General features: G+C 37.5%; 1 protein-coding gene across 3 annotated transcripts in view; it reads right to left on the bottom strand.

Moving 5' to 3' along the window:
• Positions 1-26,939, bottom strand: part of LOC124612406 (centromere protein I-like) — a 367,802-nt gene that overhangs the window by 18,444 nt on the left and 322,419 nt on the right. Inside the window, exons 14-17 of one of the 3 annotated variants that reach the window (XM_047140600.1) lie at positions 15,606-15,730; positions 14,650-14,764; positions 6,180-6,353; positions 1,402-1,721 (exon numbers count right to left, since the gene is read on the bottom strand). In XM_047140600.1, coding sequence (XP_046996556.1) covers positions 1,569-1,721; positions 6,180-6,353; positions 14,650-14,764; positions 15,606-15,730 — 567 coding nt within the window. In that variant the 3' untranslated portion in view covers positions 1,402-1,568. Of the gene's footprint in view, positions 1-1,401; positions 1,722-6,179; positions 6,354-14,649; positions 14,765-15,605; positions 15,731-26,939 lie in introns of those variants that run through there. The other 2 variants (XM_047140617.1, XM_047140609.1) reach the window with 2 other exon arrangements.

Consider the following 26,939-nt stretch of genomic DNA (forward strand, 5'->3'; position numbering starts at 1 on the left):
AACTGAATGTTGTTTATTTCTTCAAGTAGGACAGAATCAGAACTGAGGTAAAACTTTGCCTCCCCATGTAATAAACTGGAAATGACATAGCCATGAAGTGAAGTGTTGTAAAATCATTTTTTGGACAAAGAATTGTGAAACATTTTGGTCACTGATTTCTGTAACATTGAATATGGTGGTAATAAAACTATTGTAATTACAATAACAATGTTTAGAAATTTTGATTCCTTCACTGAAGTAATCTGATTTTCTAAATCACCATTACCCACTTTTAGTAAACATCAGGTGAAAACAGGATAGCATCTGCCCTTATATTTTGAGTCACCTTTTGAATTTTAACATGAGACCATAAGGGTGATCGTTTAACTGTAGTTTTTACAATGGCTGTTCTATTGACATGTCTAATGATGGGTAACACATGATGGACATCTCTGCCAAACAGAATTATTTTGTCTCCACAATGGAGATTATTTATTCATAATGTCCCTTGAAAGTCAATCAAAAACATGTAGCGAGTCTTTGGGAACTGTTGAAATCTCACCCCAAATGATGAAATCAGTGTCACACAGAATCTGTTCATCCTTGGTTTGAGTGTGAGTTGATGAGACCAGTTTGTTCAAGATGGATACAGGTAGTTTGAAAATCAAATGTGATGAGCATCTACTTGGTAGGAGACTGGTAGCAATGCCTGTCCATGCAACTGTTAAAACCATCTTATTTCCACCCCATAAATTTGATACAAAGTTTTGTAGACAAATGTTTTACCAGACCTTCTCAGTCCCTCAATGGCATGACAACTGGGGGTTTTATTTCTTAGTCAAGACTTCCTCATCTATGACTTCTGTTCTTCGTTTAACTTTTTGTAAGCTGTACCACTGTTTGTACATTCTTCTTCTACATCATAGGCTTCTGTTGTGTGTTGCGAGATGTTTGCAACGGGAGCTCGAAGGTTGAATTGTTGGCAAAATCTGCCATGATATTTGAAAACGTTCTCCAATTCTAACAGTGTGAAGTTGTAGGAAACGGTACTTACCTCCTGTGATGATGAATGTTGATATAATTAACTTTATTTGCATAGAACACAACACTTACTTACAGAAAGTTAACAACTCCAGATGCTGTTGTACATAACAGTAAAATAAGATTGTCAACAGATGGTGCCTTTTAAATTCTTTACATTGATGTGTATGACTGAAATTGCATGATAGACTACATTTACGCAAACAATCTAAACAACTGTTGTGCATATTAGTTAAATAGAGCATCAATAGGTGACACTTTCTACATTGATTTTATAAAAATATTAAAAAAAAAAAACAACTATTTGCGTATTTTTCGGCATAGTGGTGAAGGAAATCTTGAAAATGATGTCTCAATCATTAATTTTTATTAATTAATAAGGGAAATATGCAAACAGCCTTGCCGCAGTGGTTAACACCGGTTCCTGTCAGATCACAGAAGTTAAGGACTGTCGGGCTTGGCTAGCACTTGGATGGGTCACCGTCCAAGGCTGCCAAGTGCTGTTGACTAGCAGGTTCCACTCAGCCCTTGTGAGGCCAATTGAGGAGCTACTTGACTGAGAAGCAGTGGCACCTGTCACAAAAATGACATCGGGCAGGACAGCAGTGTGCTGACCACATGCCCCTGTGTATCTGCATCCGGCGACACCTAAGGGCTGAGGATGACAAGGCGCCTAGTCTGTGCCGCTGGGCCTTCAGGGCCTGTTTGAAGGGTGTTTATTTGTTTTAATAAGGGAGATATGGCATACTGACAAAAAAAAAAAAAAGACCTGAGAAATAATATATATGATAATAAAATATCCAAGTTACAATCTAAAATTTCAACTTGAACAGGTGTGTTACATATCAAAATTATTATGCAGTGTGACCTGGTGAAGAATGAAGCTGATAGTAATTAAGAGACATAAAGAAAGATTTAAAACAGCTCAAAGATTTTAGATTTAGAACAGCAGAAAGACTCAGCTATAACTAAGGTTGCAGGCTCTACTGTTACAACATGGGAGGAGTGCATTAGTGATTTAACTGAACAAAAAGTCAGGAGGAAAAGACTGAATCATTTGTTGGCACAACTCATTTGTCAGCTGAAACAGACAGGACAGATGCGGAATTCCAGAGGGTTTGTTTACTTGGGACATATAAGGCTGAAGCACTACATTCCTTATAGAGAAGCCTTGCTTTGGATTCAACAGCAGCAAAATTGCCTGTTAGCTTACAGGCATTATCAGCCTTCATGAGATACAAAAAGATTCAGTCTGAACAGCAATGTTCATTCATATTTATTAAAATAGTGTCATGTCATCACTAATTCCATATGGAAAGTATGGAATTATTTAACTATACACCATGGAAATATTTACAATGCATTTTAATTCATCCTTGAAATACATGTTTATCCTGTAATACATTATAGTGTATGCTACAATATGCAGATGTCAGCAACGACATACTGATGAGAGTAAGATTACGAAGAGCGAAATATGTTTGATTTAGAACATGTTTAATGATGCATTAACTTCCAGGCTAGATAAAAATGGTATTGTGAGTATCCATAGCAGTGTAAGTGACACTATCTTTGGGTAACCTAATATTTGTTTGCTAAAGATTAATTCAATGGTAATAAATACTATGTACAATAAGATGCTGCTAAGTCAGGTACGGTTACTGGCTAAGATGGTGAAAAGGAGCACTTGAAATGTTGACAACAGGGTAAACCAGACAGCCAGGTATGTGTTTACCGTAATTTAGGAGTAAGTTTGTCTCAAAATAACAAGTGCAGAGGAGAGAGAGATATTGAAGTTGTAAACAGGATGGTGTACCCTAATATGTACTGTACGGAAGGAATAAAGCAAATGTACCAAGGAAGGAGGACCTACATCTGCGATGAAATGAAGAAACACATATGGGACATCACCACCAAGAAATATATAGCACTGAGTGTGAGAAGTGTTTCTGAGGAAAGAGGTGTTATAAATGTGACTTCACAGGCTGTCCTGGCATAAGTCTTTAAAGTCTCTTCAGGTTTGCTGCTGGACCACTCAAAGACTGTTTTCACACTCGGGCTGGCTACACAAGCACATTCTGTTTTGATGCGGGCTAGGTGTTATCAACAGTGGTAGAATAATAACGATTCTGAGACTTACTCCAATGTTGTAGAAAAGAGAAACTTACTTGAGTTGTTGTGGACTGCTAAGGATAGTGAAATAGGGATTATACTGCATATGAAGAAAGTCTGAGTTTGTAAGGTAAAAACATTGAAAGCTTACAAGGTAGAAGAACCATAGTCTACAAAATAGTGGCTATACAGAGTGCTGAGGGTGGTGTGGAAGGAGAACAGAATTCCTGAGGACTGGAAGAAAGGAATTATAGTCCCGATCTTCAAGAAAGGGGATAAAAGGAGATGTGAGAACTACAGAGGAATCACCCTGCTATGCCACTGTGGAAAAATCTATGAAAAGATCCTGGAGAAGAGAATAAGAAGCAGTATTGAAAGTAGACTGCAAGAGGAGCAGTATGGTTTCAGACCGGGAAGATCAACAACGGACCTCATATTTGCGGTAAGGCAACTGCAGGAAAGGCACTATGAGTACGGGAAGGACTTAATCATGGTCTTTTTAGATATTGAGAAGGCGTATGACGGTATCTGTAGGGACAAGCTCTGGGATGTGCTGAACGCAAAAGGGATAGATGAAGAGATAACACGAAAAGTCAGAAAAATGTATGAGGGAAGTGAGAGTTGTGTGAAAGTGGGGAGAGAACGTACTGCATGGTTCAAGCTGGAAAATGGGCTGTGACAGGGAAGTGCACTTTCGCCTTTATTGTTTATTACTGTTATGGATGAAATCCTACAGCAAGTATCAGATGCAATTGGAGATCATAAAATGAAAGCAGTGCTTTTTGCCGATGACCTGATGTTATGGGGAAATTGCGAGAAGGAGGTGCAAGAGCAGTTAGATGTATGGGAGGCAACGGCAGCACAATATGGAATGCATTTCTCTGCAAAGAAAAGTGAAATAATTGTCACAACAAGGAAGAAGAATAGGCCAAATGTGGATATAACTTGTGGAGGGGAAAAACTACAAGTGGTAGAGAACTTCAAGTACCTGGGAAGCATGGTTGAAAGTAATGGGGGAAACGCAATGGAAATAAATGAAAGGTGCAGAAAAGCAGGGCAGTTCTACAAATGCATTAGGGGGCTTATTTGGAGCAAGGAGGTGCCACAGAAATCCAAGGGAATTATATACCGAACCCACTTTGTCCCCATATTGGCATACGGAAGTGAGACATGGGTAATGCACAAAAGCGACAAAAGTAGAATACAGGCTAGTGAAATGAAGTTCCAGAGGAGCAGGTTGAGTGTAACAAGACGAGACAGATTGCGAAATGTGTATGTGAGGGAAAGACTAAAGGAGGAACCAGTACAGGAAGGGATAGAAAAATCAAGACTGCAGTGGTATGGACACATGAAGAGATGATCTGCAACTGGAGGGGAAGAGGCCCAGAGGAAGACCAAGAGATAGATGGGTGAAGGGAGTGAAGGAATGTGTGACGAGAAGAGGAGAGAACTGGACGAAGGTGGAAGAGGGGGAATGGTGGAAAGACAGAACACAATGGAGAGGCTTGTGTTCCCGACAGACCCAGCCTGTGGCTGGAAACTGTCCAAGATGATGATGATGACTAGGTACTCAAAATCTAGCTCCACCACATAGTTAGGACGATGAAAAGGGATATATGGCTTCCTGAACTAGTTGTGTTACAGAACAAGCTGCCCATTGCAAAGAATTTTCTCTTACACTTAAGTTTGGAAAAGAGAGTTAGGAAAATGGTAATGTAGTAGACTGAAGAAAATGACTGTCGAGAAGAATTGGTAAAATGCATTATATACAAACAAAACAAAATAAATGTTTGGAGGTAAGTGTAAATATGAATTTGACTTATGTTGACGGTCTATTGTGTGCATATGTAATCACATTGTCCTTATGGACCAATGAAATCTCCTATTATAAAATTAAGAATAAGATGGAAAGGGTTAAAAAATTATAAAGTAGACAAAAACCTTTAACTTTCATTAGGTAAAGCTGTTAGATAAGATGATAAATGCTCTTGCTAAAAAAGTCATGTACATGTAGCAAAGAATAAGCAACAATTTAAGTCTATGTAATGTGTAGTGAGATCATTAGTCCAAGTGGGGGAATATGTAGCATTACATATCACGCCAGAGGAGTGATGTGTAACTGTATGTCTGTCAATTGATGAATGATGGTTGTGAACTATAAACAATATAATGATTTAAATATTTAGGAGAGTGCACCTGATGTGAATTTTTGTTATGTATTTTGCCTGTGCCAAGTATACTGATGGATGAGGAGTCCCTTCAGGGAGAGGGCACTGACTGAAATAACTGCACTAGATGAAGTACGTGCTTGGACACTGGCGTATGCTCCATGCACTGTTGCCCTAGGTTGGGAGGAGTCCCTTCAGGGAGAGGGCACTGACTGAAATAACTGCACTAGATGAAGTACGTGCTTGGACACTGGCGTATGCTCCATGAACTGTTGCCATAGGTTGGGGTGGTGCAGCAAACCACCAATGAATGGCCCCAGCATAAAAATGCTGGCAATGATTCATGAAGAAACAACAGAAAATTGAAAAATTTGATTCATGACAGTCTTCTGTCAGATTTGGAGATTATAAAATTGAGGCATTCCTGTATTAAGAAAGTCTTGTACAAGAATTTAGTGTACTGTGATCGAGGAATAAACGAAGAATGTCTTTGAAGAAACTCTTCGCATTTATTTCCAAGAATTTGATATTATATGTTAAAGCATCTGACTTCCAGCATTATTCCAGATTGCAGAGGAAAAAAAGTCTGAGAAATTTACACACTCAATTCATCAAATGAAATATTATCCAGTAATTATAGCTGTAATACTATCCACTAATTATGGCGCAGCTGCAAATAAAAACTATGATAGTCAACATACTCAATGCAAGAACATTGCATTTCGATATGAATTACCACATTAGGAACCGTAGCTTCAAATTTTTGCAGATTGATTCAGCACTTTAGCTCACTGACCATGAATGTCTTCTGCTGAATCATGCAAATTTAAAATCAGTGTTTAGACACTTTAAAACTACAATGTAATGATAAAAACTAACCACTTCTTTTCTGCTGACATGAGGTTCTGCAGACTGCTGGTTCAGAATAGGCCACATAACAGAAGTTATTGCTGGATGCTGTCTAACTTCCAGAATGATTGGTTTCACTGAGAACGTTTTAAAATTTGCCCTTTTTATCCATTTGCTGAAGATCCCACCATCTGCTGGAAAAATCTGCAGCAGAAACGGAGAACCATACATTTATTCAGGTTAGGAACGTTTGGTGAAAAAACATATAGTTTTACTAGCTTAGCGGCTACTGCTATGTTGCGTAGACTGTATGGCTAGCACTTTTTTCCCTTTCTTTAATCAAATTCATATGTTGTTATGCCCACTGCTTACGTGTAAATCTATACACTGTGCAAATAGTGCATCTAGTCTACGCAAACTAAGCTGCAGAAGGGTATTAAAATTTAATAAAGAAGTTCATACAAGAGTTGTACATTTTTAAGAAAATTGAATTGAATTGATGTATCAGGGCGTCTACAGATTTTTAGAGGATGAAACTCATCACCTTTCCATGACTTTTACATTACATCTTTAGTTACATTCACGATCTCATGAAAATGTGTGTGGTACATTGACAAAAACATTTTTCTATGAACATGATAGGTGGTTGAAATGAAAGTTGAATGTAGTCATTCTTATGTCTCTTATACTATAAGTGAGCATGAATAAAGTAACTATACATAACTTGTATAACAATGAAAAATTGAATTATTGATAATATAATGTAAATGGATAGATAAAAAATTTACTCACCATGCGACAGCATGCTAACTTTTACAAGCTTTCAGAGCCAGTGGCTCCTTCTAGCAGAAGAGTTGAAGGGGAAAGAACAGGGGTTAAGGAAAAGGACTAGAGAGGTTTAGGGAAAGGGATACAACATAGAAAAGTCCCCCACAACCCAGGGTCAGGGGAGACATACTGGACGGGATGACTTCCTTGTCCATACTGTCCGGTAGGTCTCCCCTGACCCGGAGTTCTTGGTGACTGTTCTGAACTGTATCCCTTCCCATAAACCTCTCTAATCCTTTACCTTAATCCCTATTCCTTTCCCCTTCAACTCTTCTGCCAGAAGAAGGAACCACTGGCTCCGAAAGCTTGTAAAAGTTAAATGCTTTTGTGTGTGTGCCCCCCTGCCGCCACTTGGGGAGTAAAATTTTTTTTATCTATCCATTTACATTATATCAATATAACAGAAGGAAACATTCCACGTGGGAAAAATTATATATAAAAACAAAGATGAGTTGACTTACCGAACGAAAGCGCTGGCAGGTCGATAGACACACAAACAAACACAAACATACACACAAAATTCAAGCTTTCGCAACAAACTGTTGCCTCATCAGGAAAGAGGGAATGAGAGGGGAAGACGAAAGGAAGTGGGTTTTAAGGGAGAGGGTAAGGAGTCATTCCAATCCCGGGAGCGGAAAGACTTACCTTAGGGGGAAAAAAGGACAGGTATACACTCGCACACACGCACATATCCATCCACACATACAGACACAAGCAGACATATTTAAAGATGCTTGATTGTAATTACACTGTTAGCTTTTTTGTTTGTAACATTAGCTAGCTATTAAAAATGCACTGTAGAAACTAACAGAAAAATGATGATCATATAATGCCTACAAAATTCCAAAATCACAGGTATGACAAAAATGTTTTGCCCCTACTGGCATGAGAGCCTCCGGGCACTCCTGCTTAACACATTTACATTTAAATGTAAAAAGCTGACTTAATTAACCCTTTCACATTTCAAATTTATAGAAGGGGCTTGGAAATGAAAGCTTTCTGACTTCAAAGGAATGTAGATCTAGATCTCTGCCTTTCATGGGCATGGCTCTACCATAAAGCAATTTGAAGGGACCATGGGGGTACACTCAAAAGTTTCAATATGCAGGTACCTCTCTCTTACTATTCCTGGAACTCAGTTCTATTTCTCTACCAAAGACAACTTAGAACTGGAAGGAACACTGTCTTTTGTTTCACATTCAAACTTCCTTTCCATTCAGGAGACAATATTCAAGTCTCTTGATAAATGAACTGAAGAATGGGAGTTATTTTTCTTGTAAAATATTTGGTGCTGTGGCAAGTATAAAATTTTATTTTATTTATAAGATATACATTATAAACAAATGGCAGCTAATGCAATAAAAACTGAGGATGAACACAGATCACAAGAACCAGAAACACTGAGAAGCATTAATTGAGAGCTGTGGATCTGAGTCTCCAGATAGATGATTCTATTTTACTCCATTACTAATTTCAGTTTCATATTATCTTCGTATTATGTACAGTGTTTGTTACTCTCAAACATATTGAGTAAGGGTGTTTTACGCATCTAACCCCTTTGCACTCTTGTTTGCCAGGGAACTCCTGGTTACAGAGCCAGTGACTTTCTGTACATAACTGTCACACAGTAACTGCTTTTTGTGCAGGTAGTAAATGAGCAATTTATTGTTACTGAAACATTTTTGAAAACCTTTCAAGAACAAATTTATATCAGTAACTGCAAGACAAAATATGGTTGGTAAATTGGTCTTTTAGACTGTTTACATAATACAAACATTGAGAATCAAAGCAAGCAACTAGATGTAATTTGTTTTTAATTGTAATCCATATAAGTTGCATATAAAACAAATCACCAAAAAAGGAACTCTTTTAATCAAGTCTGATTTTTCATCAAGTTGTGCCATTAATTTTTTTCTGGTTGATTTGATTTAGAATCACCCCATTAGTTATCTGGTCTATCCATTTAATCTTCAGTGTTGTTCTGTAGCACCATATTTTGAGAACTTCTATTCTCTTCTTGACCGTACTGTTTAACATTCATGTTTCACTTTTGTACAAGGCTATGTGCCAGAACAAGTACAACCAGCAAAGTAGTTGTATCAATTAAAAATTTTAGAAGCTAACCTGCTTCTATTTTTCAGAACTGTCTTTTTGTTGCTGTCAATTTGCAATTCATAAACTCTCTAACTTTGCCATCATCACTTATTTTTACCATAATTAGAAAAACTCATCTACTACTTGCAGTGTCATTTTGTAATCTAAATACCACAGCATTATTTAATTTGACTGCATCTCTTAATCCTGTTTTACTTTACTTTGTTGTTATTTAACTTGTAGTCTCTGTTCAAGGCACTACTCATTCCTGTCAACAGATCTTTTAAGTATTTGCTGTCTGTTTTTTATTACTTCTTCTTGAACTTTAAGTCCTTTCAAAACTGTTCCTTGGTTTCCTTTATAGGCTGCTCTACCCACAAACTGAACAGCACGGGAGACAGGCTGCAACCCTGTCTCATTAACTTCTCAGGTACCGACTCCCTTTCAAGTCCTTCAACTGTTTGAAACTACAGTCTGGTTTCTGTACACATTGTAGACAACCTTTCTGTCTGTATTTCATCTCTGATACAGTCAGCATTTCATTGAGTTTATTCCAGTCAGTATTGTCGACAGTTTCCTTTAAATCGACAAATGCTATAAATGTAGGTTTGCCTCTTTTCAATCTAAGTTGTTGGATCAGCATTGCCTAGCATGATTCTACATTTCTCTGGGATGCAAAATGATCTTTCCCAAGACCAGTTTTTATCAGTCTTTTGTAAATAATTAAAGTAAATATTTTGCAATTAAGACTCATAAAAATGACAGTTCTCTAATGTTCACATCTGTTAGTCTCTACCTTCTATGGAATAAATCACATTCCCACATCTCATCTTTATCTACTTCCTCTTCCTTTGCAATAATATTGATTTCCATTCCATTTCCTGTGTATAACTGATCTATATATTCCTTCCATCTTTCAGCCTACTGTACATTGCTTAGTACTAGCTTGTCATCTCAGCTCTTAATTTTTCACGCAGCTACTTCTTTTCTCTAATATTTCTTTAGATTTACTATACGTTGTATCTATCTTTCTCATAGTAATGAGAACGCAAGAAGAATTTGACAGAGCACAGGAAGAACCAAGTTGGAACAAGACCCTTGGAGTAGAGGAAATTCTCTTGGAATTATTGAGATCCTTTGGAGAGCCGGACATGGCAAAACTATTCCATCTGGAGTGCAAAATATATGAACATGAAAAATACCCTTGAAATCCAAGAAGAATGTACCGTAATAATTCCATTTCCAAAAATGACAGGTGCTGACTGGTGGGAATACTACTGAACCATTAGCTTCATAAGTCATGGTTGCAAACTACAGCACAAATTATATACAGATGGATGGAAAGACATTGGGGATGGTCATTTTGGGATCCGGAAATATGTAGAAACATGCAACGAAATACTGACCCCTATATCCTACATAGGAAGACAGCCTGAAGAAAGCCAAACTTACATTTATAGCACTTGTAGATTTAGAGAAAGCTTTTGACAGTGTTGACTGAAATAAACTCTTTAAAATTCTGAAGGTAACAGGTATAAAATACATGGACTGAAAGGTTATTTACAACTTGCACAGAGACCAAACTTCAGCAGTGACAGTTGAAGGATATGAAGGGATGCAGTGGTTGAGAAGGGAGTGAGGCAGTACTGTGGCATATCCACAATGTTATTCTGTCTGTGCTTTCAGCAAAAAGTAAAGTAAGCCAAGGAGAAATTTGGAAAGGGAATTAAAGTTAGAAGAGAAGAAATAACAACTTTGAGATTTACTAATGACATTGTTATTCTATTAGAGACAGCAAAGGACTTCAAATCACAGTTGAACAGAATGGATCGTGCCCTGAAAAGGGGTTGTAAGATGAATATCAACAGAAGTAAAACTATGGTAATGGAATGTAGCTGAATTTTAAGTTGACTCTGAGGGAATTACATTAGAAAATGCGGCACAAAATGTAGCAGATGAGTTTTATTTTGGCAGTGAAATAACCAACATGACCAAATTAGACAGGATATAAAACACAGACTGGATGTAACAAGAAAAGAATTTCTGAAAAAGGTGAGTCTATTAACATCTAATAGGAATTTAAGTAGTGTGAAGCCTTTCCTGGTGTGTACACTTGTATAGAAATGAAATGTGGACAATAAACTGTTCAGGCAAGACATTATAGAATTTTATGAAATACGATGTTACAAAATAATGCTGAAGGTTAGAAGAGTAGATTGAATATCTAATGAGAAAATACTGAATACAACCAGATGCAAAATAAATTTGAGGTAAAACTTCACTAGAAGATGTGATTGGTTGATTGGACACACCCTGAGGTATCAAAGATTTGTCAATTTGGTAGTGAAGATAGTTTTTTTTTGGGGGGGGGGGGGGGGGAGGGGGGCATGTAGTAAAAAACGTAAAAATGTAGAGGGAGACTAAGATACTATAGTAAGTAGGTTCAAATAGATGTAAGTTGCAGTAGTTATTCAGACATGAAAAGGCCTGCATAGGATACGTTAGTGAGGAGAGCTGCATCAAACCAGTCTTTAAACTGGAGACCACAACTACAACACAGATTCACACTCTTTTTCTAGCCATTATTACTCTGAAGTTTTGCACTTCCTGTCTCTATTATTTTTATCCTGGTTCCACCTCCTTAATTTCCTATGTTTTTACACTTTGTTGTTTTTAATCTGCATTTTTAATCAGTTGTCAAGTCTCTGAAGTGTACACTGCACAAAAAATTCTGGGAGTCCTGGTACTGATGGCTCCAGTTAGGCACGCATCAATGTATCGGATTCTCTGTACATGGAGTGCATAGGGGCTTGAAGATAGCATTAACGAAATGCTGAAACTTGCAGTGTAAATGAAATAATAATTTCTGAAAAACATATGCCTGTCATTAATATCTCTTGTGTGTGACAGGCCACTCTCCTGTATCCACGATAGATCAACAGAAAAGACAATTGTTGCTAGAAATTCTAAATTAGTAGTTGCTCCAAGGAAAACGCCGATAAAATTATGGAAACAGTTTTCACTCAGAAACTTTTCTGAACATTCTATATACCATTCCAATAGGGATTACAATGACCACACTGAAACTATTACAGTCGCCAGGTGTTATTCTACTCACTCTCTATTTATAAAGGAAATGGAAAAGTTCCATAACATTCTTCTGGATTGCAGACCATCTCATATTATAAAATGATGAATCAACATTTCGACCACAACCACAAGTGGTGTTTATCAGAATACTTCTACAACTCAGAGCAATTTTATGGAAACTGACTCCATCCTCAAATGTCTACGAACAGACAAAAGTAAGAGGAATTCTTTCATCTAGAATACAGTTAAGCACACACTCTCTACGCAGAAAACTTGCAAATGTAGAATATTTGCTTCAGGACTAATGCAAAAACTATTGTCAAAAAATATATATAATTTTCTCTTCAGCTATCTGTTTTACTTACTGCAAGAGAGCACTTCTCAATTGTTATGTCTTCAGCTATCACCAGTCTCAAGCAGAAATAGGAAATATGGGAAATTGTGGCACAATACTTAGATCTGGATGATAGATACACCAGGCAATAGCATTGAATACGATAAGAATGCAATGTTTGAAAACATTTAAACTTTCTCTTCTGGGAAGTTAGGAGGAAAGTACATTGTTGTGACATAACTGAGCCTTGGTCACATCAGCAAAATCATTATGAATGAAGTATTGATGTAAAAGTAATGAAACATATTTCAGAAGAATGTAATAAAAGAAAGGAATAAGAGAAGCTACGAATTGTATAAATGGAAAATACAGCGCAAAACAAGAAAGAAGAAGAAGAAGAAGAAGAAGAATGAAGGGATGGGGAGCATCCAAAAATGACAGACTGTGATAGACTGAGAATAAAGGTCGATTGACACTGGACACCAATGGGACAGAGAGGAAGGTCACCTTCAGATAGGAAGGGCACCTTCAGGTGGACTGTGTTCACACTGGGATGAGTGTCAACAAATCATCACTTTGCTTAACCCAGTACTGTATGTTCAAAATAGGGTTATGAAATATATCTGAAATAGTACACTGAGAATGAATTTATACAAATTCAAAAGTATTCAAAACATATGAATGAAAATGTAGTTCAGCTCTGTAATGCCAAAAAACCTTGTTAGTATTTAAGTTGTATTGCAGAGGTAAGGAACGGAGTAGGCAGGAGGAGGAGAGAAAGCTGAAATTAAGAAAATGTTTTTGACGAGTAGTCTTGAACTTAGCTGTCTATGACAGAGCCAGAAAACAACAAGATGGAAGTGAAAGTACAATAAATAATCAAAACTTAATGTTGCAGCATCCCCATCCCAAAAAGAGGTGTTGGAGGGAGGGAGGGTCAGCATGCCAAAGGGGTAGAATAAAAGGAGAAACTACTCTCCAGTTTGTTGTTGTTGACCAGTTTTAGAAATTAGGTCCAGTCTCTGATAAGTGACAAATACTGCACTGCAGCTGTACTCCACATTCTTGTAAGGATAAGCAACTGGGATTCCATTTGAAGCAGAAATGGTTGAGGGCCAGTTTGTTGGCAACTTGGGTGATTTTAGCATCTTTACAACAAAATAAATCTCATAAACATGCTTCTGTACATATACTTTTCTTTGGCCTTCGGTCAAGATGGGGAAATAACTGAACATTCAGTAATTAACCCCGGAGTGGGCAATCTATGTATAATGTATGCCAGCCATAAATAAAATTGTCTTGTACCATTCCATTGTTGTCTTATAATTGTGAGTCTGCACCTCCACCACCATTCTTGTTTTATCTAACACAGTGATAACGTGTGTTGGCATATGTCCAAGTGAACATCAGCAATATAAACTAAACAGCGAGCTAGGTGAGAATAAATGTAGGATCCACACAAGAAAATGCCCCAGATTCTGAGCTACCAGCACAATTCCACAATAAGGCAATTGTCTACAAGACAATTAGTAATTGAATACGCATTTGGCTGGGATCTGAGGCAATCGCACCATTTAACGCTTCGAGTGGTTCATTACTGTGGGTTAACACTTGTACACAGCAACAGAGTGATAAAATCAAAGATTATTTTATTATTGTTTAATTAAACAGTGATTTAGCTCACATAATAATGTTTATTTTACTATTGTTTAATTAAACTAAGATTAAACTGTGATTTTGTTCATACATGTTTATTTTGGTACTACAATAACAGATATTCTTTACACATGTACAAAGTATGTCATGTGCCTGCTCATGTTACGAAAACTGTCATGTCTGCTTTGAGGGCTAACAAATGAGACTATGAAGTAATCCACATTTTTCTACAGTAAGTCAACAGCAATTATGTATATTCTGAATTATTGCAGTGGGATAATTATTGCTAAGTATTTCAATGCTCTCTGATGATACAAAATGTAATAAATGAGTTGTCGGTCTGAGAGGATCTGAAGTTATAAAAGAGGCTAATAAACTGGCATCCCACTGAGACAATAAGATCAAATCAACACAGAACTTCTAGGTTGCTTAATAGCGTTCACAAGAGAAGCAAGAAAATTAATTGCAAGTCACTCCCACTTTAAAGTTGATACTTACACCTCCTTTGAGTGTATGGTGCATTTCAGCATTATATTGTTTCAATGTTTGTGACACTTCCTCAAAATATTCCTTCATCTCTGGCGAAGATTTTTCTGTGACAGCACTGTTGCATCTGCAACAAAATTTTTGTAACAATTTCAATAATATATGCCAGCTATCATAATTGTATTTGCCAGCTGAATGTTTAAAATATCATTAGCTAATATACAGGTAGTAATGAACTTTAAATTCTATGAAGCTCAAATACAGAGTATTAGACTCAAACATGAAAACAATGAAAACTGAAAGCTATAAGACTATAAAGTGAGATTACGTTTATACAATGATCTCTTTTTTTTTTATCTTTTTCATTCTACCATTAACATAACAAATGTATGTATCCAAACGCTATGATTTTTTTTATCTTCTTTTGTTTGATGTCAACTTACAATTTCAGTTTCACCATTTTTGGTTGGATAACATGCACATGAAATGTGTATATTCATGAATCACAAAGGCAAACAACATGGAGAAACAGTGAACATCAGTAAAATTGGCCTCACTAAATATTAGTTTCAATCTGTACATTTGGTCATCTTCTGATCCAATTTTTGCATTTGAAATGCATCACAAACAGTAAGCATTCAACATCTTGCTATGTTAAACATGAAATGTGACATGCCCTTGAATGCTTACAGTTTGACACACATTCCATTCATGGGATTTGTATCTGGATGTGGCCTCGTGTAAGACTGAAGCTATTAATCAACACCAATTATAATAATTTAGATGTGAGAAAATTTACTCATGAAGTTATTTGGTATAAATCATAACCACTGAGAAATAGCCAGAACCAAGACTACTTTGGGTATGCCACTTATCATACATACTTCACTAGGGAAAGAAATGAATTTGACAGATGCAGAAATACAGAGTGAAATTGATCAATGCCACCTGGTTCGAATTTTACACACCTTGTGAGCAGCTGACAAACTCTTGACAGAACTGTGCCATCATAGCTTGAGAGTGCTCCTAAAAGTAGACCAAGTGGTGGTAAGACACACAGTTGGGTGTGTGTTACTTCTATGGCAGTCAGCACCTGAAAAACATGTACTAGGACGATTATCCAGAGACAGCCTACGATTGAGTCGGTGAGAGAAGGTCCCTGACAGTTGTAGTGGGCTTGGTGCAGCTGTTTTGCATGTCTCCCTCAACCAACCACATAATGTGATTTTTTCTAGTCTTTGTTGCTGCCATCTGTCAGTGATTACCTCTCGTCGACTCGACTACATTGCTGTGTTTTAAAATAATGCAAAGGCTATATGGTTTGATGCTAAATGGTGGGCTTTGCAGCACTCTCATACTAATGACAAAGCAAGTTACACGAAGACAAAAACAAGATTACAACTTCATGAACACATCATTTCAAAGTTATGAAGTAACATAAGAAAATCATGTAAATAAAAAATGAACTGCAAGAAACTTCTCTTTTTATGAGGTTACTGGTTTCGGTCTGTTTTAGACCATCTTCAGACCTGACACCATGATGGTAGATGGTGGCTGTGAACTGAGCATGCCGTATGACTCCATGAACGCTGACTGCTCCTGGAGTCATAGAACCTGCTCTGTTCACAGCCACTGTCTACCATCATGGTGCGAGGTCTGAAGATAGTCTAAAACGGACCAAAACTGGTAACCTCATAAAAAAAAGTAAACAAGTTTCCTGCAGTTTTGATCATTCATGTTCGTTTTTAAGTAAAACAAAAACCGTTACTCTCCAAGAGAAATGTTCTCAAAAATTATTCATGTAAATTAATTCATGGTGTGCATGATATGAAACTGTAGCATATATATTTGTTGAAACTGTAACATTAACCATTCATGCATCATAAAAGAGAGCGTTTTGGGGTATGGAAGTGGTGATGTATACATTAACAAGAAGGACTTGCATTAATAATTACCTATAATCAATTTTTGTTCTAATTCAATACAATACACAATTGCTGGTCATTACTAACCTCCCAGAGAAATGTCAGTACTGCCAATAGACAAACCTTTTTTTTAAGGGTATGTAAACTTCCTTTCTCAGCGAAGGCAGAGGGATACATTTGGGAAGAGCAGTACACTCAAGACCCCAGGATGACAGGATGAGAGGGGCTCACCTGTTGTCCTTGCAATGGGGAGTGCTGAAGGTAAGTACAATTCTGTCTCTTAATTTTACAGTTTTTTCAAGAGAATTTTCCTTCTGACTTAACTACGCTTTGCAATTAACAAATTTATTTGTTGAGTCCATTTTAGCTTTATGTCTGCAAATGCAAATAATTTTATATATGGTGTGTTACATTTAGTGTTTGACCACTGATGTTTATTTCTGGTTTCAGCAGATTATTTCTTTGTGTGCGAAATTATACACTATTATTCTTCCTGAGATTAACCCATTATATCCCATCGTATGATTTATCATACGCTTGCTCTTCTCAGGCATATTTGTTTCCAGAAGCTCTTTCTCAACAACTGAAACATTTCTTTTATGTTTTATTTATAGTTTGAAAGTCCACTGTTGAAACTGACAGTAGGAGTGGAGATTGGGATTGTTTATTTCCTGGTGGAAAGCATTTGTTCTAGTGCTATTGACTCTGCTGCTTCTCGTCATGGACAGGCGTTAAGTAATTATAAAATTATGATGTGCAAGTTCATTATTTTGCTCACATTATTACAGATTAGTAATCTGAATACTTAAATGCAATACATAAGCACAAATTGGAAAACAGTACATTATCTGCTTTGTTGTGGTAGAGGTTTATATCTTTATGTATGAAATATCATACGGTGGGCAGTAAGGGGTCATTTTCTCACAGTTGGTCCGATTTATTTCAGATGTAATTTGGAAAAGGAGAGGGACTTAGAGGAGTTTCTAAATAGAGCCTGTTCTTGACAGAAGAAGATAATGAAACTTTGTCTGACATATTTGATACATGTCAGGAGCCTGAATTTGTACTTGTTCAACCAAATGATGGTGGGCACACTGATAAAGATGATGCAGGTTGATGCAAAAGGACAACCTGTGACTGTTCCTGCTTCAGAGATTAAGCCTCTGGGACAAACTTCAGAGATAAGATCAGTAAATACTGACAGCCTTGTTGGAAATGTTACATCTTTATCAATGCAAGAGGAAAACCCCTGCAATTCCAAATCACGATCTCAGTTCCGAATTAGGAAAGCAAGACAGTGGATAAAAGAAAGACTAGACTCTTCACAAAAATTTGAGGTATCTTGTGATCCTACACTTGATATAAAAAAACATCTCTGCACGCCAAACTCTACTCCAACAGATCTTTATCGTAAATTTTTGATGCTGATTTGGTTGAGATTCTCACGAGAGAGACAGTAAAATATGCTGCTCAAACGGGACACAACATACAAACAAGTCATGATGGCATCTACAAATACATCGCTATTTTGCTGTTATCTGGATATTGTAAGGTCATGCATAGACGTATGTACTGGGAGATCGGACCTGACACAAACAATGTCCTTGTTTCGAATTCCTTCTCCAGAAATACGTTTGACAAAATTCGTGGATTCTTCCATGTCAATGATAACGACAGCATTGGAAAAGAAGATAAAGTTTATAAGGTTCGGCCATTAATTTCACATCTGGTATCAATCTTCTCCTTGGATGAGGCCATGGAGCCTTATTATGGCCATCACTTTGTAAAATGGTTTATAAGAGGCAAACCAATTCGCTATGGTTTCAAACGGTGGTGGTTAGCTACATGTAATGGATATCTCATCAGATTTGTCATTTGTTCTTTATTATTCCAATGTCTTACTTTATTCACATAATGCAGTACAGTTATTTTGTTACTATATGGATTTGCCATGTATACTTGGTACATAATCCTGCCTCAGGCATGGATGTGTGTGATGTCCTTAAGTTAGTTAGGTTTAAGTAGTTCTAAGTCTAGGGGTCTGATGACCTCAGATGTTAAGTCCCATAGTGCTTAGAGTCATTAGTGTATAAATAAATAACGTAACTTTAAAATATAAATAAAATGAACATTACAAGACCTGGAAATTATTATTGTACTTTTTCTTCATTTATTCGTGTAATAATTGATAATCACAAAAAATTCTACATATTGCTTGTGGTAAAATTGTGTAAGGAATTCTACTCCTTATTGCCCATCGTATGATACATCATACCTCAGTAACTTTCCCTTTACTGCCCATCGTATGACATATCATACGTTAAAAAAAATTATGGGGATATAATGGGTTAAGACAAACTGTTCAGAACCAGTTGCTTTTTCATCTGTCAACTGGCTGGGTCCAGTATGGTTGAGTGTGAGTACCTGATTACTACACTTGAGTGTTTGAGTATAACTTAATTTTTTTCTCTGTGGTGCATTTACCAGTGTGGACATCTGCTTTTTATTAAGATAGTAACATTCTTTGTGCAACAAATATGCCATTAATTCCATAATATTTTAGTTTGCTTACTTGAATTTTATAATGATACAAGACATATTTAGGATGGTCAACAGCACAGTGATCAGTGTTCTTACTGGATTCTGATATACGGATCTCGAGGTTTAAATGATGTCTATCCTCATAAGTGAAACAGCTATGACAGTTCCCCAGGAACACATATTACCAGATTTCCTCAGAGTGTTTAAAGTTGTGTGAGGCCCTTAACACTGACAAAGCTTGGGGACCCCACTCAGCAATCTGTACTCATAATTTTCTGAGGTACAGGGTAGCTATAACTAAACTTTCACTATTTGAGAATGCAACCATGAAAAATGAGTGGTTGTTGGACAAAGAAAGTTGTAGAAACATTTGTGCGGACATGCGGAAGAGAAATAATGAATACACCACTGAAGAAACACATTTTAATTTCTACATGACAAGGTAACGTATGTTAATTGCATACCATGTTTATGTTCTAGTATACAAAAGTTGCACAATGTGATGACCACCTGCATCCATGACAGCCTGGGACCGGACTAGAGATAGCATTTCACAAGTGTTTGCAGAGCACTCAGAGGATCATGAAATGTTCAGCTGTTGTGATACAGTTTGTGCACAGCTTGAAGATTGCACACTGCAGTCAGCATTCTAATCCATAATAAAATCAACTTCTTCAACAATTTGTGATGCAACTATCTGTTGGCCTTTCCCATGAGCAATTCCCAAATCACCAGTTAATTCTAACTTCAAATCCTGTTCTTCAACTCCGGTGCGGAAAGAGGACTTCTCTGTATTCCTTTAATGCATCAATATGAAGAGCAACAGCATTAGTGCTGTTGTTGTGAGATTGCACAATAGGCAGGATGTTTTGGTTGATCATCAACTTGCTGTACATTGCAGCCTGTATGTAAGGGGCAAAAACCAGTTATTAAGCCACTGACATTTAGGTTGTCCTCCATGAGAGGCTGTTTTAGCAAACTGTTTAGCAGCAGCTACACATGTGGATGGGAATGGCTGGCGGAAGGTTGAGGTGGACAGAGGAAAGTATGGATGGGGACAGAGATGGCAGGAGGGTATGAGAGGGGAGAGAGGTGACGGGATGGAAATAGAGAGGGGGAAAGCAGGGGAGAACAGAGAGAGACAGATGAGGTAATGGACAGTGAGAGGGAGAGGAGGAGATTGATGTACGACATGTCATTCTGGGAATGAAAAGTCCCACTTCCCTGCTCTTCCTTGGCTGACAAAAGATGTTTGTCAGTTAATATAGTTAGTAAGCAGGAAGCAGCCCACTTCTGGGTGGTGTGCACTTCTGTTTGATGGGTGGAGTTGTCTGCTCTGTGGTGCTGCTGGTGTAGGGAGTGGAGAGAGCATGATCTCCATGATGTCAAAGAAATACTCGCCAGAGAACAAATCCTTCTGAATTACTTGTACCAATTGTTATTGTCTTGATGATAAACATACATTATCTGGTCTGACTGGAATAAAAGCAGATGTAGTTGATCTGTCATCATATATAATTGTATATTATAGGCAGTAAGAGTTCAAACTATCTTGTTGTGTCATTCCACTGGATACACCAATAACAGAAATCTCATTCAGTAACTTACGATGCAAAAGGAGTAGTGGTCCACAGAGAAGACTTGATTAGATTATATTAGATTAGATTAATGCTAGTTCCATGGATCATGAATACGATATTTCGTAATGATGTGGAACGAGTCGAATTTTCCAATACATGACATAATTAGGTTAATTTAACAACATACTTAAGTTAATATAACAACTTTATTTTTTTGTGTTTTTTTTCTTTATTTTTTATTTTTATTATTTTTTTCAATATTTTTGTTTTTTTTTCTTTTTTTTCTTAATGTATATCTAAAAATTCCTCTATGGAGTAGAAGGAGTTGTCATTCAGAAATTCTTTTAATTTCTTCTTAAATACTTGTTGGTTATCTGTCAGACTTTTGATACTATTTGGTAAGTGACCAAAGACTTTAGTGCCAGTATAATTCACCCCTTTCTGTGCCAAAGTTAGATTTAATCTTGAATAGTGATGATCGTCCTTTCTCCTAGTATTGTAGTTATGCACACTGCTATTACTTTTGAATTGGGTTTGGTTGTTAATAACAAATTTCATAAGAGAGTATATATACTGAGAAGCTACTGTGAATATCCCTAGATCCTTAAATAAATGTCTGCAGGATGATCTTGGGTGGACTCCAGCTATTATTCTGATTACACGCTTTTGTGCAATAAATACTTTATTCCTCAGTGATGAATTACCCCAAAATATGATGCCATATGAAAGCAATGAGTGAAAATAGGCGTAGTAAGCTAATTTACTAAGATGTTTATCACCAAAATTTGAAATGACCCTTATTGCATAAGTAGCTGAACTCCAACGTTTCAGCAGATCATCAATGTGTTTCTTCCAATTTAATCTCTCATCAATGGACATACCTAAAAATTTGGAATATTCTACCTTAGCTATATGCTTCTGATTAAGGTCTATATTTATTAATGGCGTCATACCATTCACTGTACGGAACTGTATGTACTGTGTCTTATCAAAATTCAGTGAGAGTCCATTTACAAGGAACCACTTAGTAATTTTCTGAAAGACAGTATTGACAATTTCATCAGTTAATTCTTGTTTCTCAGGTGTGATTACTATACTTGTATCATCAGCAAAGAGAACTAACTTTGCCTCTTCATGAATATAGAATGGCAAGTCATTAATATATAATAAGAACAACAAAGGACCCAAGACTGACCCTTGTGGAACCCCATTCTTGATAGTTCGCCAGTTTGAGGAATGTGCTGATCTTTGCATGTTACGAGAACTACTTATTTCAACTTTCTGCACTCTTCCAGTTAGGTAGGAATTAAACCATTTGTGCACTGTCCCACTCATGCCACAATACTTGAGCTTGTCTAGCAGAATTTCATGATTTACACAATCAAAAGCCTTTGAGAGATCACAAAAAATCCCAATGGGTGGTGTTCGGTTATTCAGATCATTCAAAATTTGACTGGTGAAAGCATATATGGCATTTTCTGTTGAAAAACCTTTCTGGAAACCAAACTGACATTTTGTTAGTACTTCATTTTTACATATATGTGAAGCTACTCTTGAATACATTACGTTCTCAAAAATTTTGGATAAAGCTGTTAGAAGGGAGATTGGACGGTAATTGTTGACATCAGATCTATCCCCCTTTTTATGCAAAGGTATAACAATAGCATATTTCAGTCTATCAGGGAAAATGCCCTGTTCCAGAGAGCTATTACACAGGTGGCTGAGAATCTTACTTATCTGTTGAGAACAAGCTTTTAGTATTTTGCTGGAAATGCCATCAATTCCATGTGAGTTTTTGCTTTTAAGCAAGTTTATTATTTTCCTAATTTCAGAGGGAGAAGTGGGTGAGATTTCAATTGTATCAAATTGCATAGGTATGGCCTCTTCCATTAACAGCCTAGCATCTTCTAATGAACACCTGGATCCTACTATATCCACAACATTTAGAAAATGATTATTAAAAATATTTTCAACTTCTGACTTTTTGTTCGTAAAGTTTTCATTCAATTTGATGGTAATACTGTCTTCCTCTGCTCTTGGTTGACCTGTTTCTCTTTTAATAATATTCCAAATTGTTTTAATTTTATTATCAGAGTTGCTGATTTCAGACATGATACACATACTCCTGGATTTTTTAATAACTTTTCTTAATATAACACAGTAGTTTTTATAATTTTTGATAGTTTCTGGGTCACTACTCTTTCTTGCTGTCAGATACATTTCCCTTTTCCGGTTACAAGATATTTTTATACCCTTAGTAAGCCATGGTTTGTTACAAGGTTTCTTACGAGTATATTTAACTACTTTCTTGGGGAAGCAGTTTTCAAATGCATTTACAAAAATGTCATGAAATAAATTATATTTTAAATTGGCATCAGGTTCACGGTACACCTCATCCCAGTCTAACTGCTGTAGGCTTTCCCTGAAATTTGCAATTGTTAAATTGTTGACTGAACGTACTACTTTGGAGGACTGTTTAGTATTGCTGAATGGAGCTATGTCATATATTGTAACTAGCTGTGCACCATGATCAGAAAGACCATTCTCAACAGGCTGAGCATTTATCTGGTTAAACTTATCTTGGTCTATAAAGAAGTTATCTATCAGTGAGCTGCTATCCTTTACCACCCGAGTAGGAAAATCAATAATGGGTGTCAAATTGAAAGAACCGAGTAATACTTCAAGGTCATTTTTCCTATTACCCTCTTTCAGAGAATCTACATTGAAGTCCCCACAAATAATAATTTGCTTCCCCCTGTCTGACAGATAGCACAACAAGGAGTCCAAATTTTTCAGAAATAGATGAAAATTTCCTGATGGGGACCTATATACAGTTACAATTATAAATGTGCCTTTATTTAATTTAAGCTCACAGGCACATGCTTCTATATGTTTCTCTACACAAAACTTTTTTGTTTCTATACTTTTTGCACAATGATAGCTTTTGACGTATATGGCAACTCCTCCTTTCTCCATATTTTCTCTCATTACATGTGCAGAGAGCTTATAACCACTTACATTTACCTTATCCATATCAGTAACAATGTGATGCTCAGAAAGGCATAGTATATCTATTTCATTCTCAGCTTCTAAATCTTCCAAACAAACCAGAAGCTCATCTACTTTATTCTTTAAACTCCCAATATTTTGATGAAATATACTTACATTATTTTTAATTATACTTTTATGAGAACCTTTCCTTATTCTAACATTTGCAGTACTCTCCTGTCTGAGTTTCTCATTGTGCTTAGGCCTAGTTCCTATACCAGTGGTCACATGGTGTTCAGAGAGGCAGATTATGTCAATTGGGTTGGGTGACTTTAGTTCATCAATGCAATTACCTAGGACTGAGATACAACTTGGTGGAGATAAAATTTCTGGTGATTGATGAAAATTTATAATTGATAGCTGTGATTGGTGATCCAATGTGCTAGAATTGTGCTGTTGAATTTCTTTCCTAAACTGAAGATTTGTTTCAATCCTGACCTCTCGTAGAACTTGACATCTTTCTGTCTTACCTATCCTAAAAAAAGGTGCTGCTCCAACACCTGTAACCACTGGTATTTTACCATTCATGGCAGTGCTTCCCCCCCTTAAATTTCCTGCTATTACCCCAGCCAATTTCCCCTTCCCTTCCCTGTTGATCCACACTTAAAAGGGGCACTGATTAGGAGGACCCTTTCAGCAAAAGAAATAACGTGACCACTAAATACACTAATGGGGAGGGGGAAACAAGATGGAGTTGTGCGACATAAACGAAAGTTGGTAGACATATTTCCACATCTGAAAGATGATATCTATTCAAATTTCATGCCATTCACATAACACTGGCACTAACAGCGCCAAAGTGAGGATGTAAATCAGGTTTGCTTTAAATACACACAGTGTCAATTGTGAGTGTTAGTTGCCTTTCAGACTTGACATGGTGAGTTGATGTTCGTCAAGAATGCCTTTAAGGTGACAAAGACGCGATTATCAATGCCTCACTGAATTTGTATGAGTTCGTTTAATATGGTTATGAGAAGCTGGATGTTCCTCCTGCAATACTGCAGGAAGACTTGGCAGCTGTGTAGCCACTGTAAATGATCGCTGGCAATAGAGGTCATGGAATTTACAATTGGTCACAAGGCAATACCGAGAGGGAAGACCATCTTGTTTGGCTTATGGCTCTGGCATACTGTACTGCATCTGCAGCAGCAATTCCAGCAGCAGTTGGCATAACAGTGACGCAATGAATTGTTACAAATCAATTATTTCAAGGACAGCTTCGAGCCAGACGTCCTGTAGCTGGCATTCCACTGACCCCAAACCACTGTCATTCGCAACTTCTGTGATGTCAGGTGAGAGCTCACTGGAGGCCAGAGTGAAGGTCTGTTGAGTTTTCTGATGAGCGCTGGTCCTGCCTTGGTGCCAGTGATGGCCTTGTGTTGGTTAGGAGGAGGCTAGTTGAGGGCTTGCAATCAGGCTAGTTGAGGGCTTGCAGTCAATCTGTCTGCATGGTACGAGGGGGGGATCAAATATAAATGGGATTTTTTTGTTCCTGAACATCAACAGTTGGTAGGAGCAACAGGTGCACTCCTCCATTGTGCACAGCATAATAATAAAATTTCTCGCTCATGAAGGAGTTACAGCAGCAGAAATTTGCCAGTGATCGACTGCACAGTAAGGTGATAAAACACTATGAAGGACGCATGTGTTTTACTGGCATAAAAAGTACAAGGAAGGACAACAACATGTGGAAAATCAGCAACATGTTCGCCGCCCTCGGACCAGCATTACAGACAAAAACATTCATGTGGTTAAAGAGATTACTGACGACGACTGATGGGCGAGAGTATCAGAAATTGCACAAAATGCCAGAATCAGTTATGGGAGCTGTCAAGCAATCATCACAAACAACCTACAGTTCCGTAAAGTGTGTTCCAGATGGGTCCCTAAACTTTTGACGAAAAATCTGAAGTTGAGACGTTTGGAGCTCTGTCAGAGGTTTACAGCACGGTTTGTGGAAGAAGGGGATGCATTTTTGAATTGTATCGTCACCTGCGACGAAACATGGGTTCACAACTACACTCCAGAATCCAAACAAGTCAGTAAGCAGTGCCAGAGGAAAGGGGAGGCAGCACCAGTGAAACCCAAGACTCGACTGTCAGCTGGCAAGGTTCTTTCAACCATTTTTTTTGATCAGCGAGGCATTTCGCTGATTGATTTTTTGCACGAGCGAAGCACAGTCAGTGCTGCTTACTACTGCAAACTGTTGAACAAGGCGAGAGTTGCATATTGCCGCAAAAGACGAAACCAATCGATTCGACAGGTCATCCTCCTCCAAGACAATGTGCAACTCCATGCTGCAGCTCTATCTGTCTCCAAGCTACAGGGAATGCACTGGACTACACTTGATCATCCTCCTTACAGCCCGGACTTATCAGCCTGTGATTTCCATCTATTCAGGTTTAAGCAACCTGTTGGAAAAAAACCACCTGGAACGCTGTTCATGAGTGGCAGCACAAGAAGTCAAATCACCAGACTGGTCGCACTCTAGGACGGCGACGATTTGAAGATGACCGGAGTGTGGAAGACTTCGTGCACAACTGGCTGGTGACACAACCCAGTTCTTTTTATGATGAGGCCACCAAAAAACTGCCCATACGCTGGGATAAATGCTTTTGAAAGCAAGAGACTATATGGAAAAATAAATTATAATTGCCTTGAGTTTTTCAATAAATGAATTTAAATAAAAAATAAAATCTCATTTATATTTGATCCATCCTCGTAGACAAACTGGACCTACACCTGGAGTTATGGTCTGGAGTGGAATTTTGTATGACAGCAGGAGCACTCTCATGGTTATCCCATGCATCCTGACTGCATATTTGTACACCAGTCTGGTGATTTGACTTCTTGTGCTGCCACTCATGAACAGCATTCCAGGTGGTTTTTTTCCAACAGGATAATGCTCATAAAACTATCGCTGTTGTACCCCAACATACTTCTACAGAGTGTCGATATGTTGTCTTGGGCTGCTCGATGATCAGACCTGTCTCCAATCAAGCACATATTGGACATCTCAGGACGACAACTTGAGCACCATCCACAATCTCCCTGTATTGCCTGACCAAGTGTAACAGGGATGGAACTCCATCCCACAAACTGACATGCAGCATCTGTACAAAACAATCCATGCCTGTTTGCATGCTTGCATTCAACCCTTCAACATTCTGGCAGTTACAACGGTTATAAATGTACCAGGCATTTCACA

Source organism: Schistocerca americana, chromosome 1 (assembly GCF_021461395.2).
Source record: "Schistocerca americana isolate TAMUIC-IGC-003095 chromosome 1, iqSchAmer2.1, whole genome shotgun sequence".
Lineage (NCBI taxonomy): Eukaryota > Metazoa > Arthropoda > Insecta > Orthoptera > Acrididae > Schistocerca > Schistocerca americana.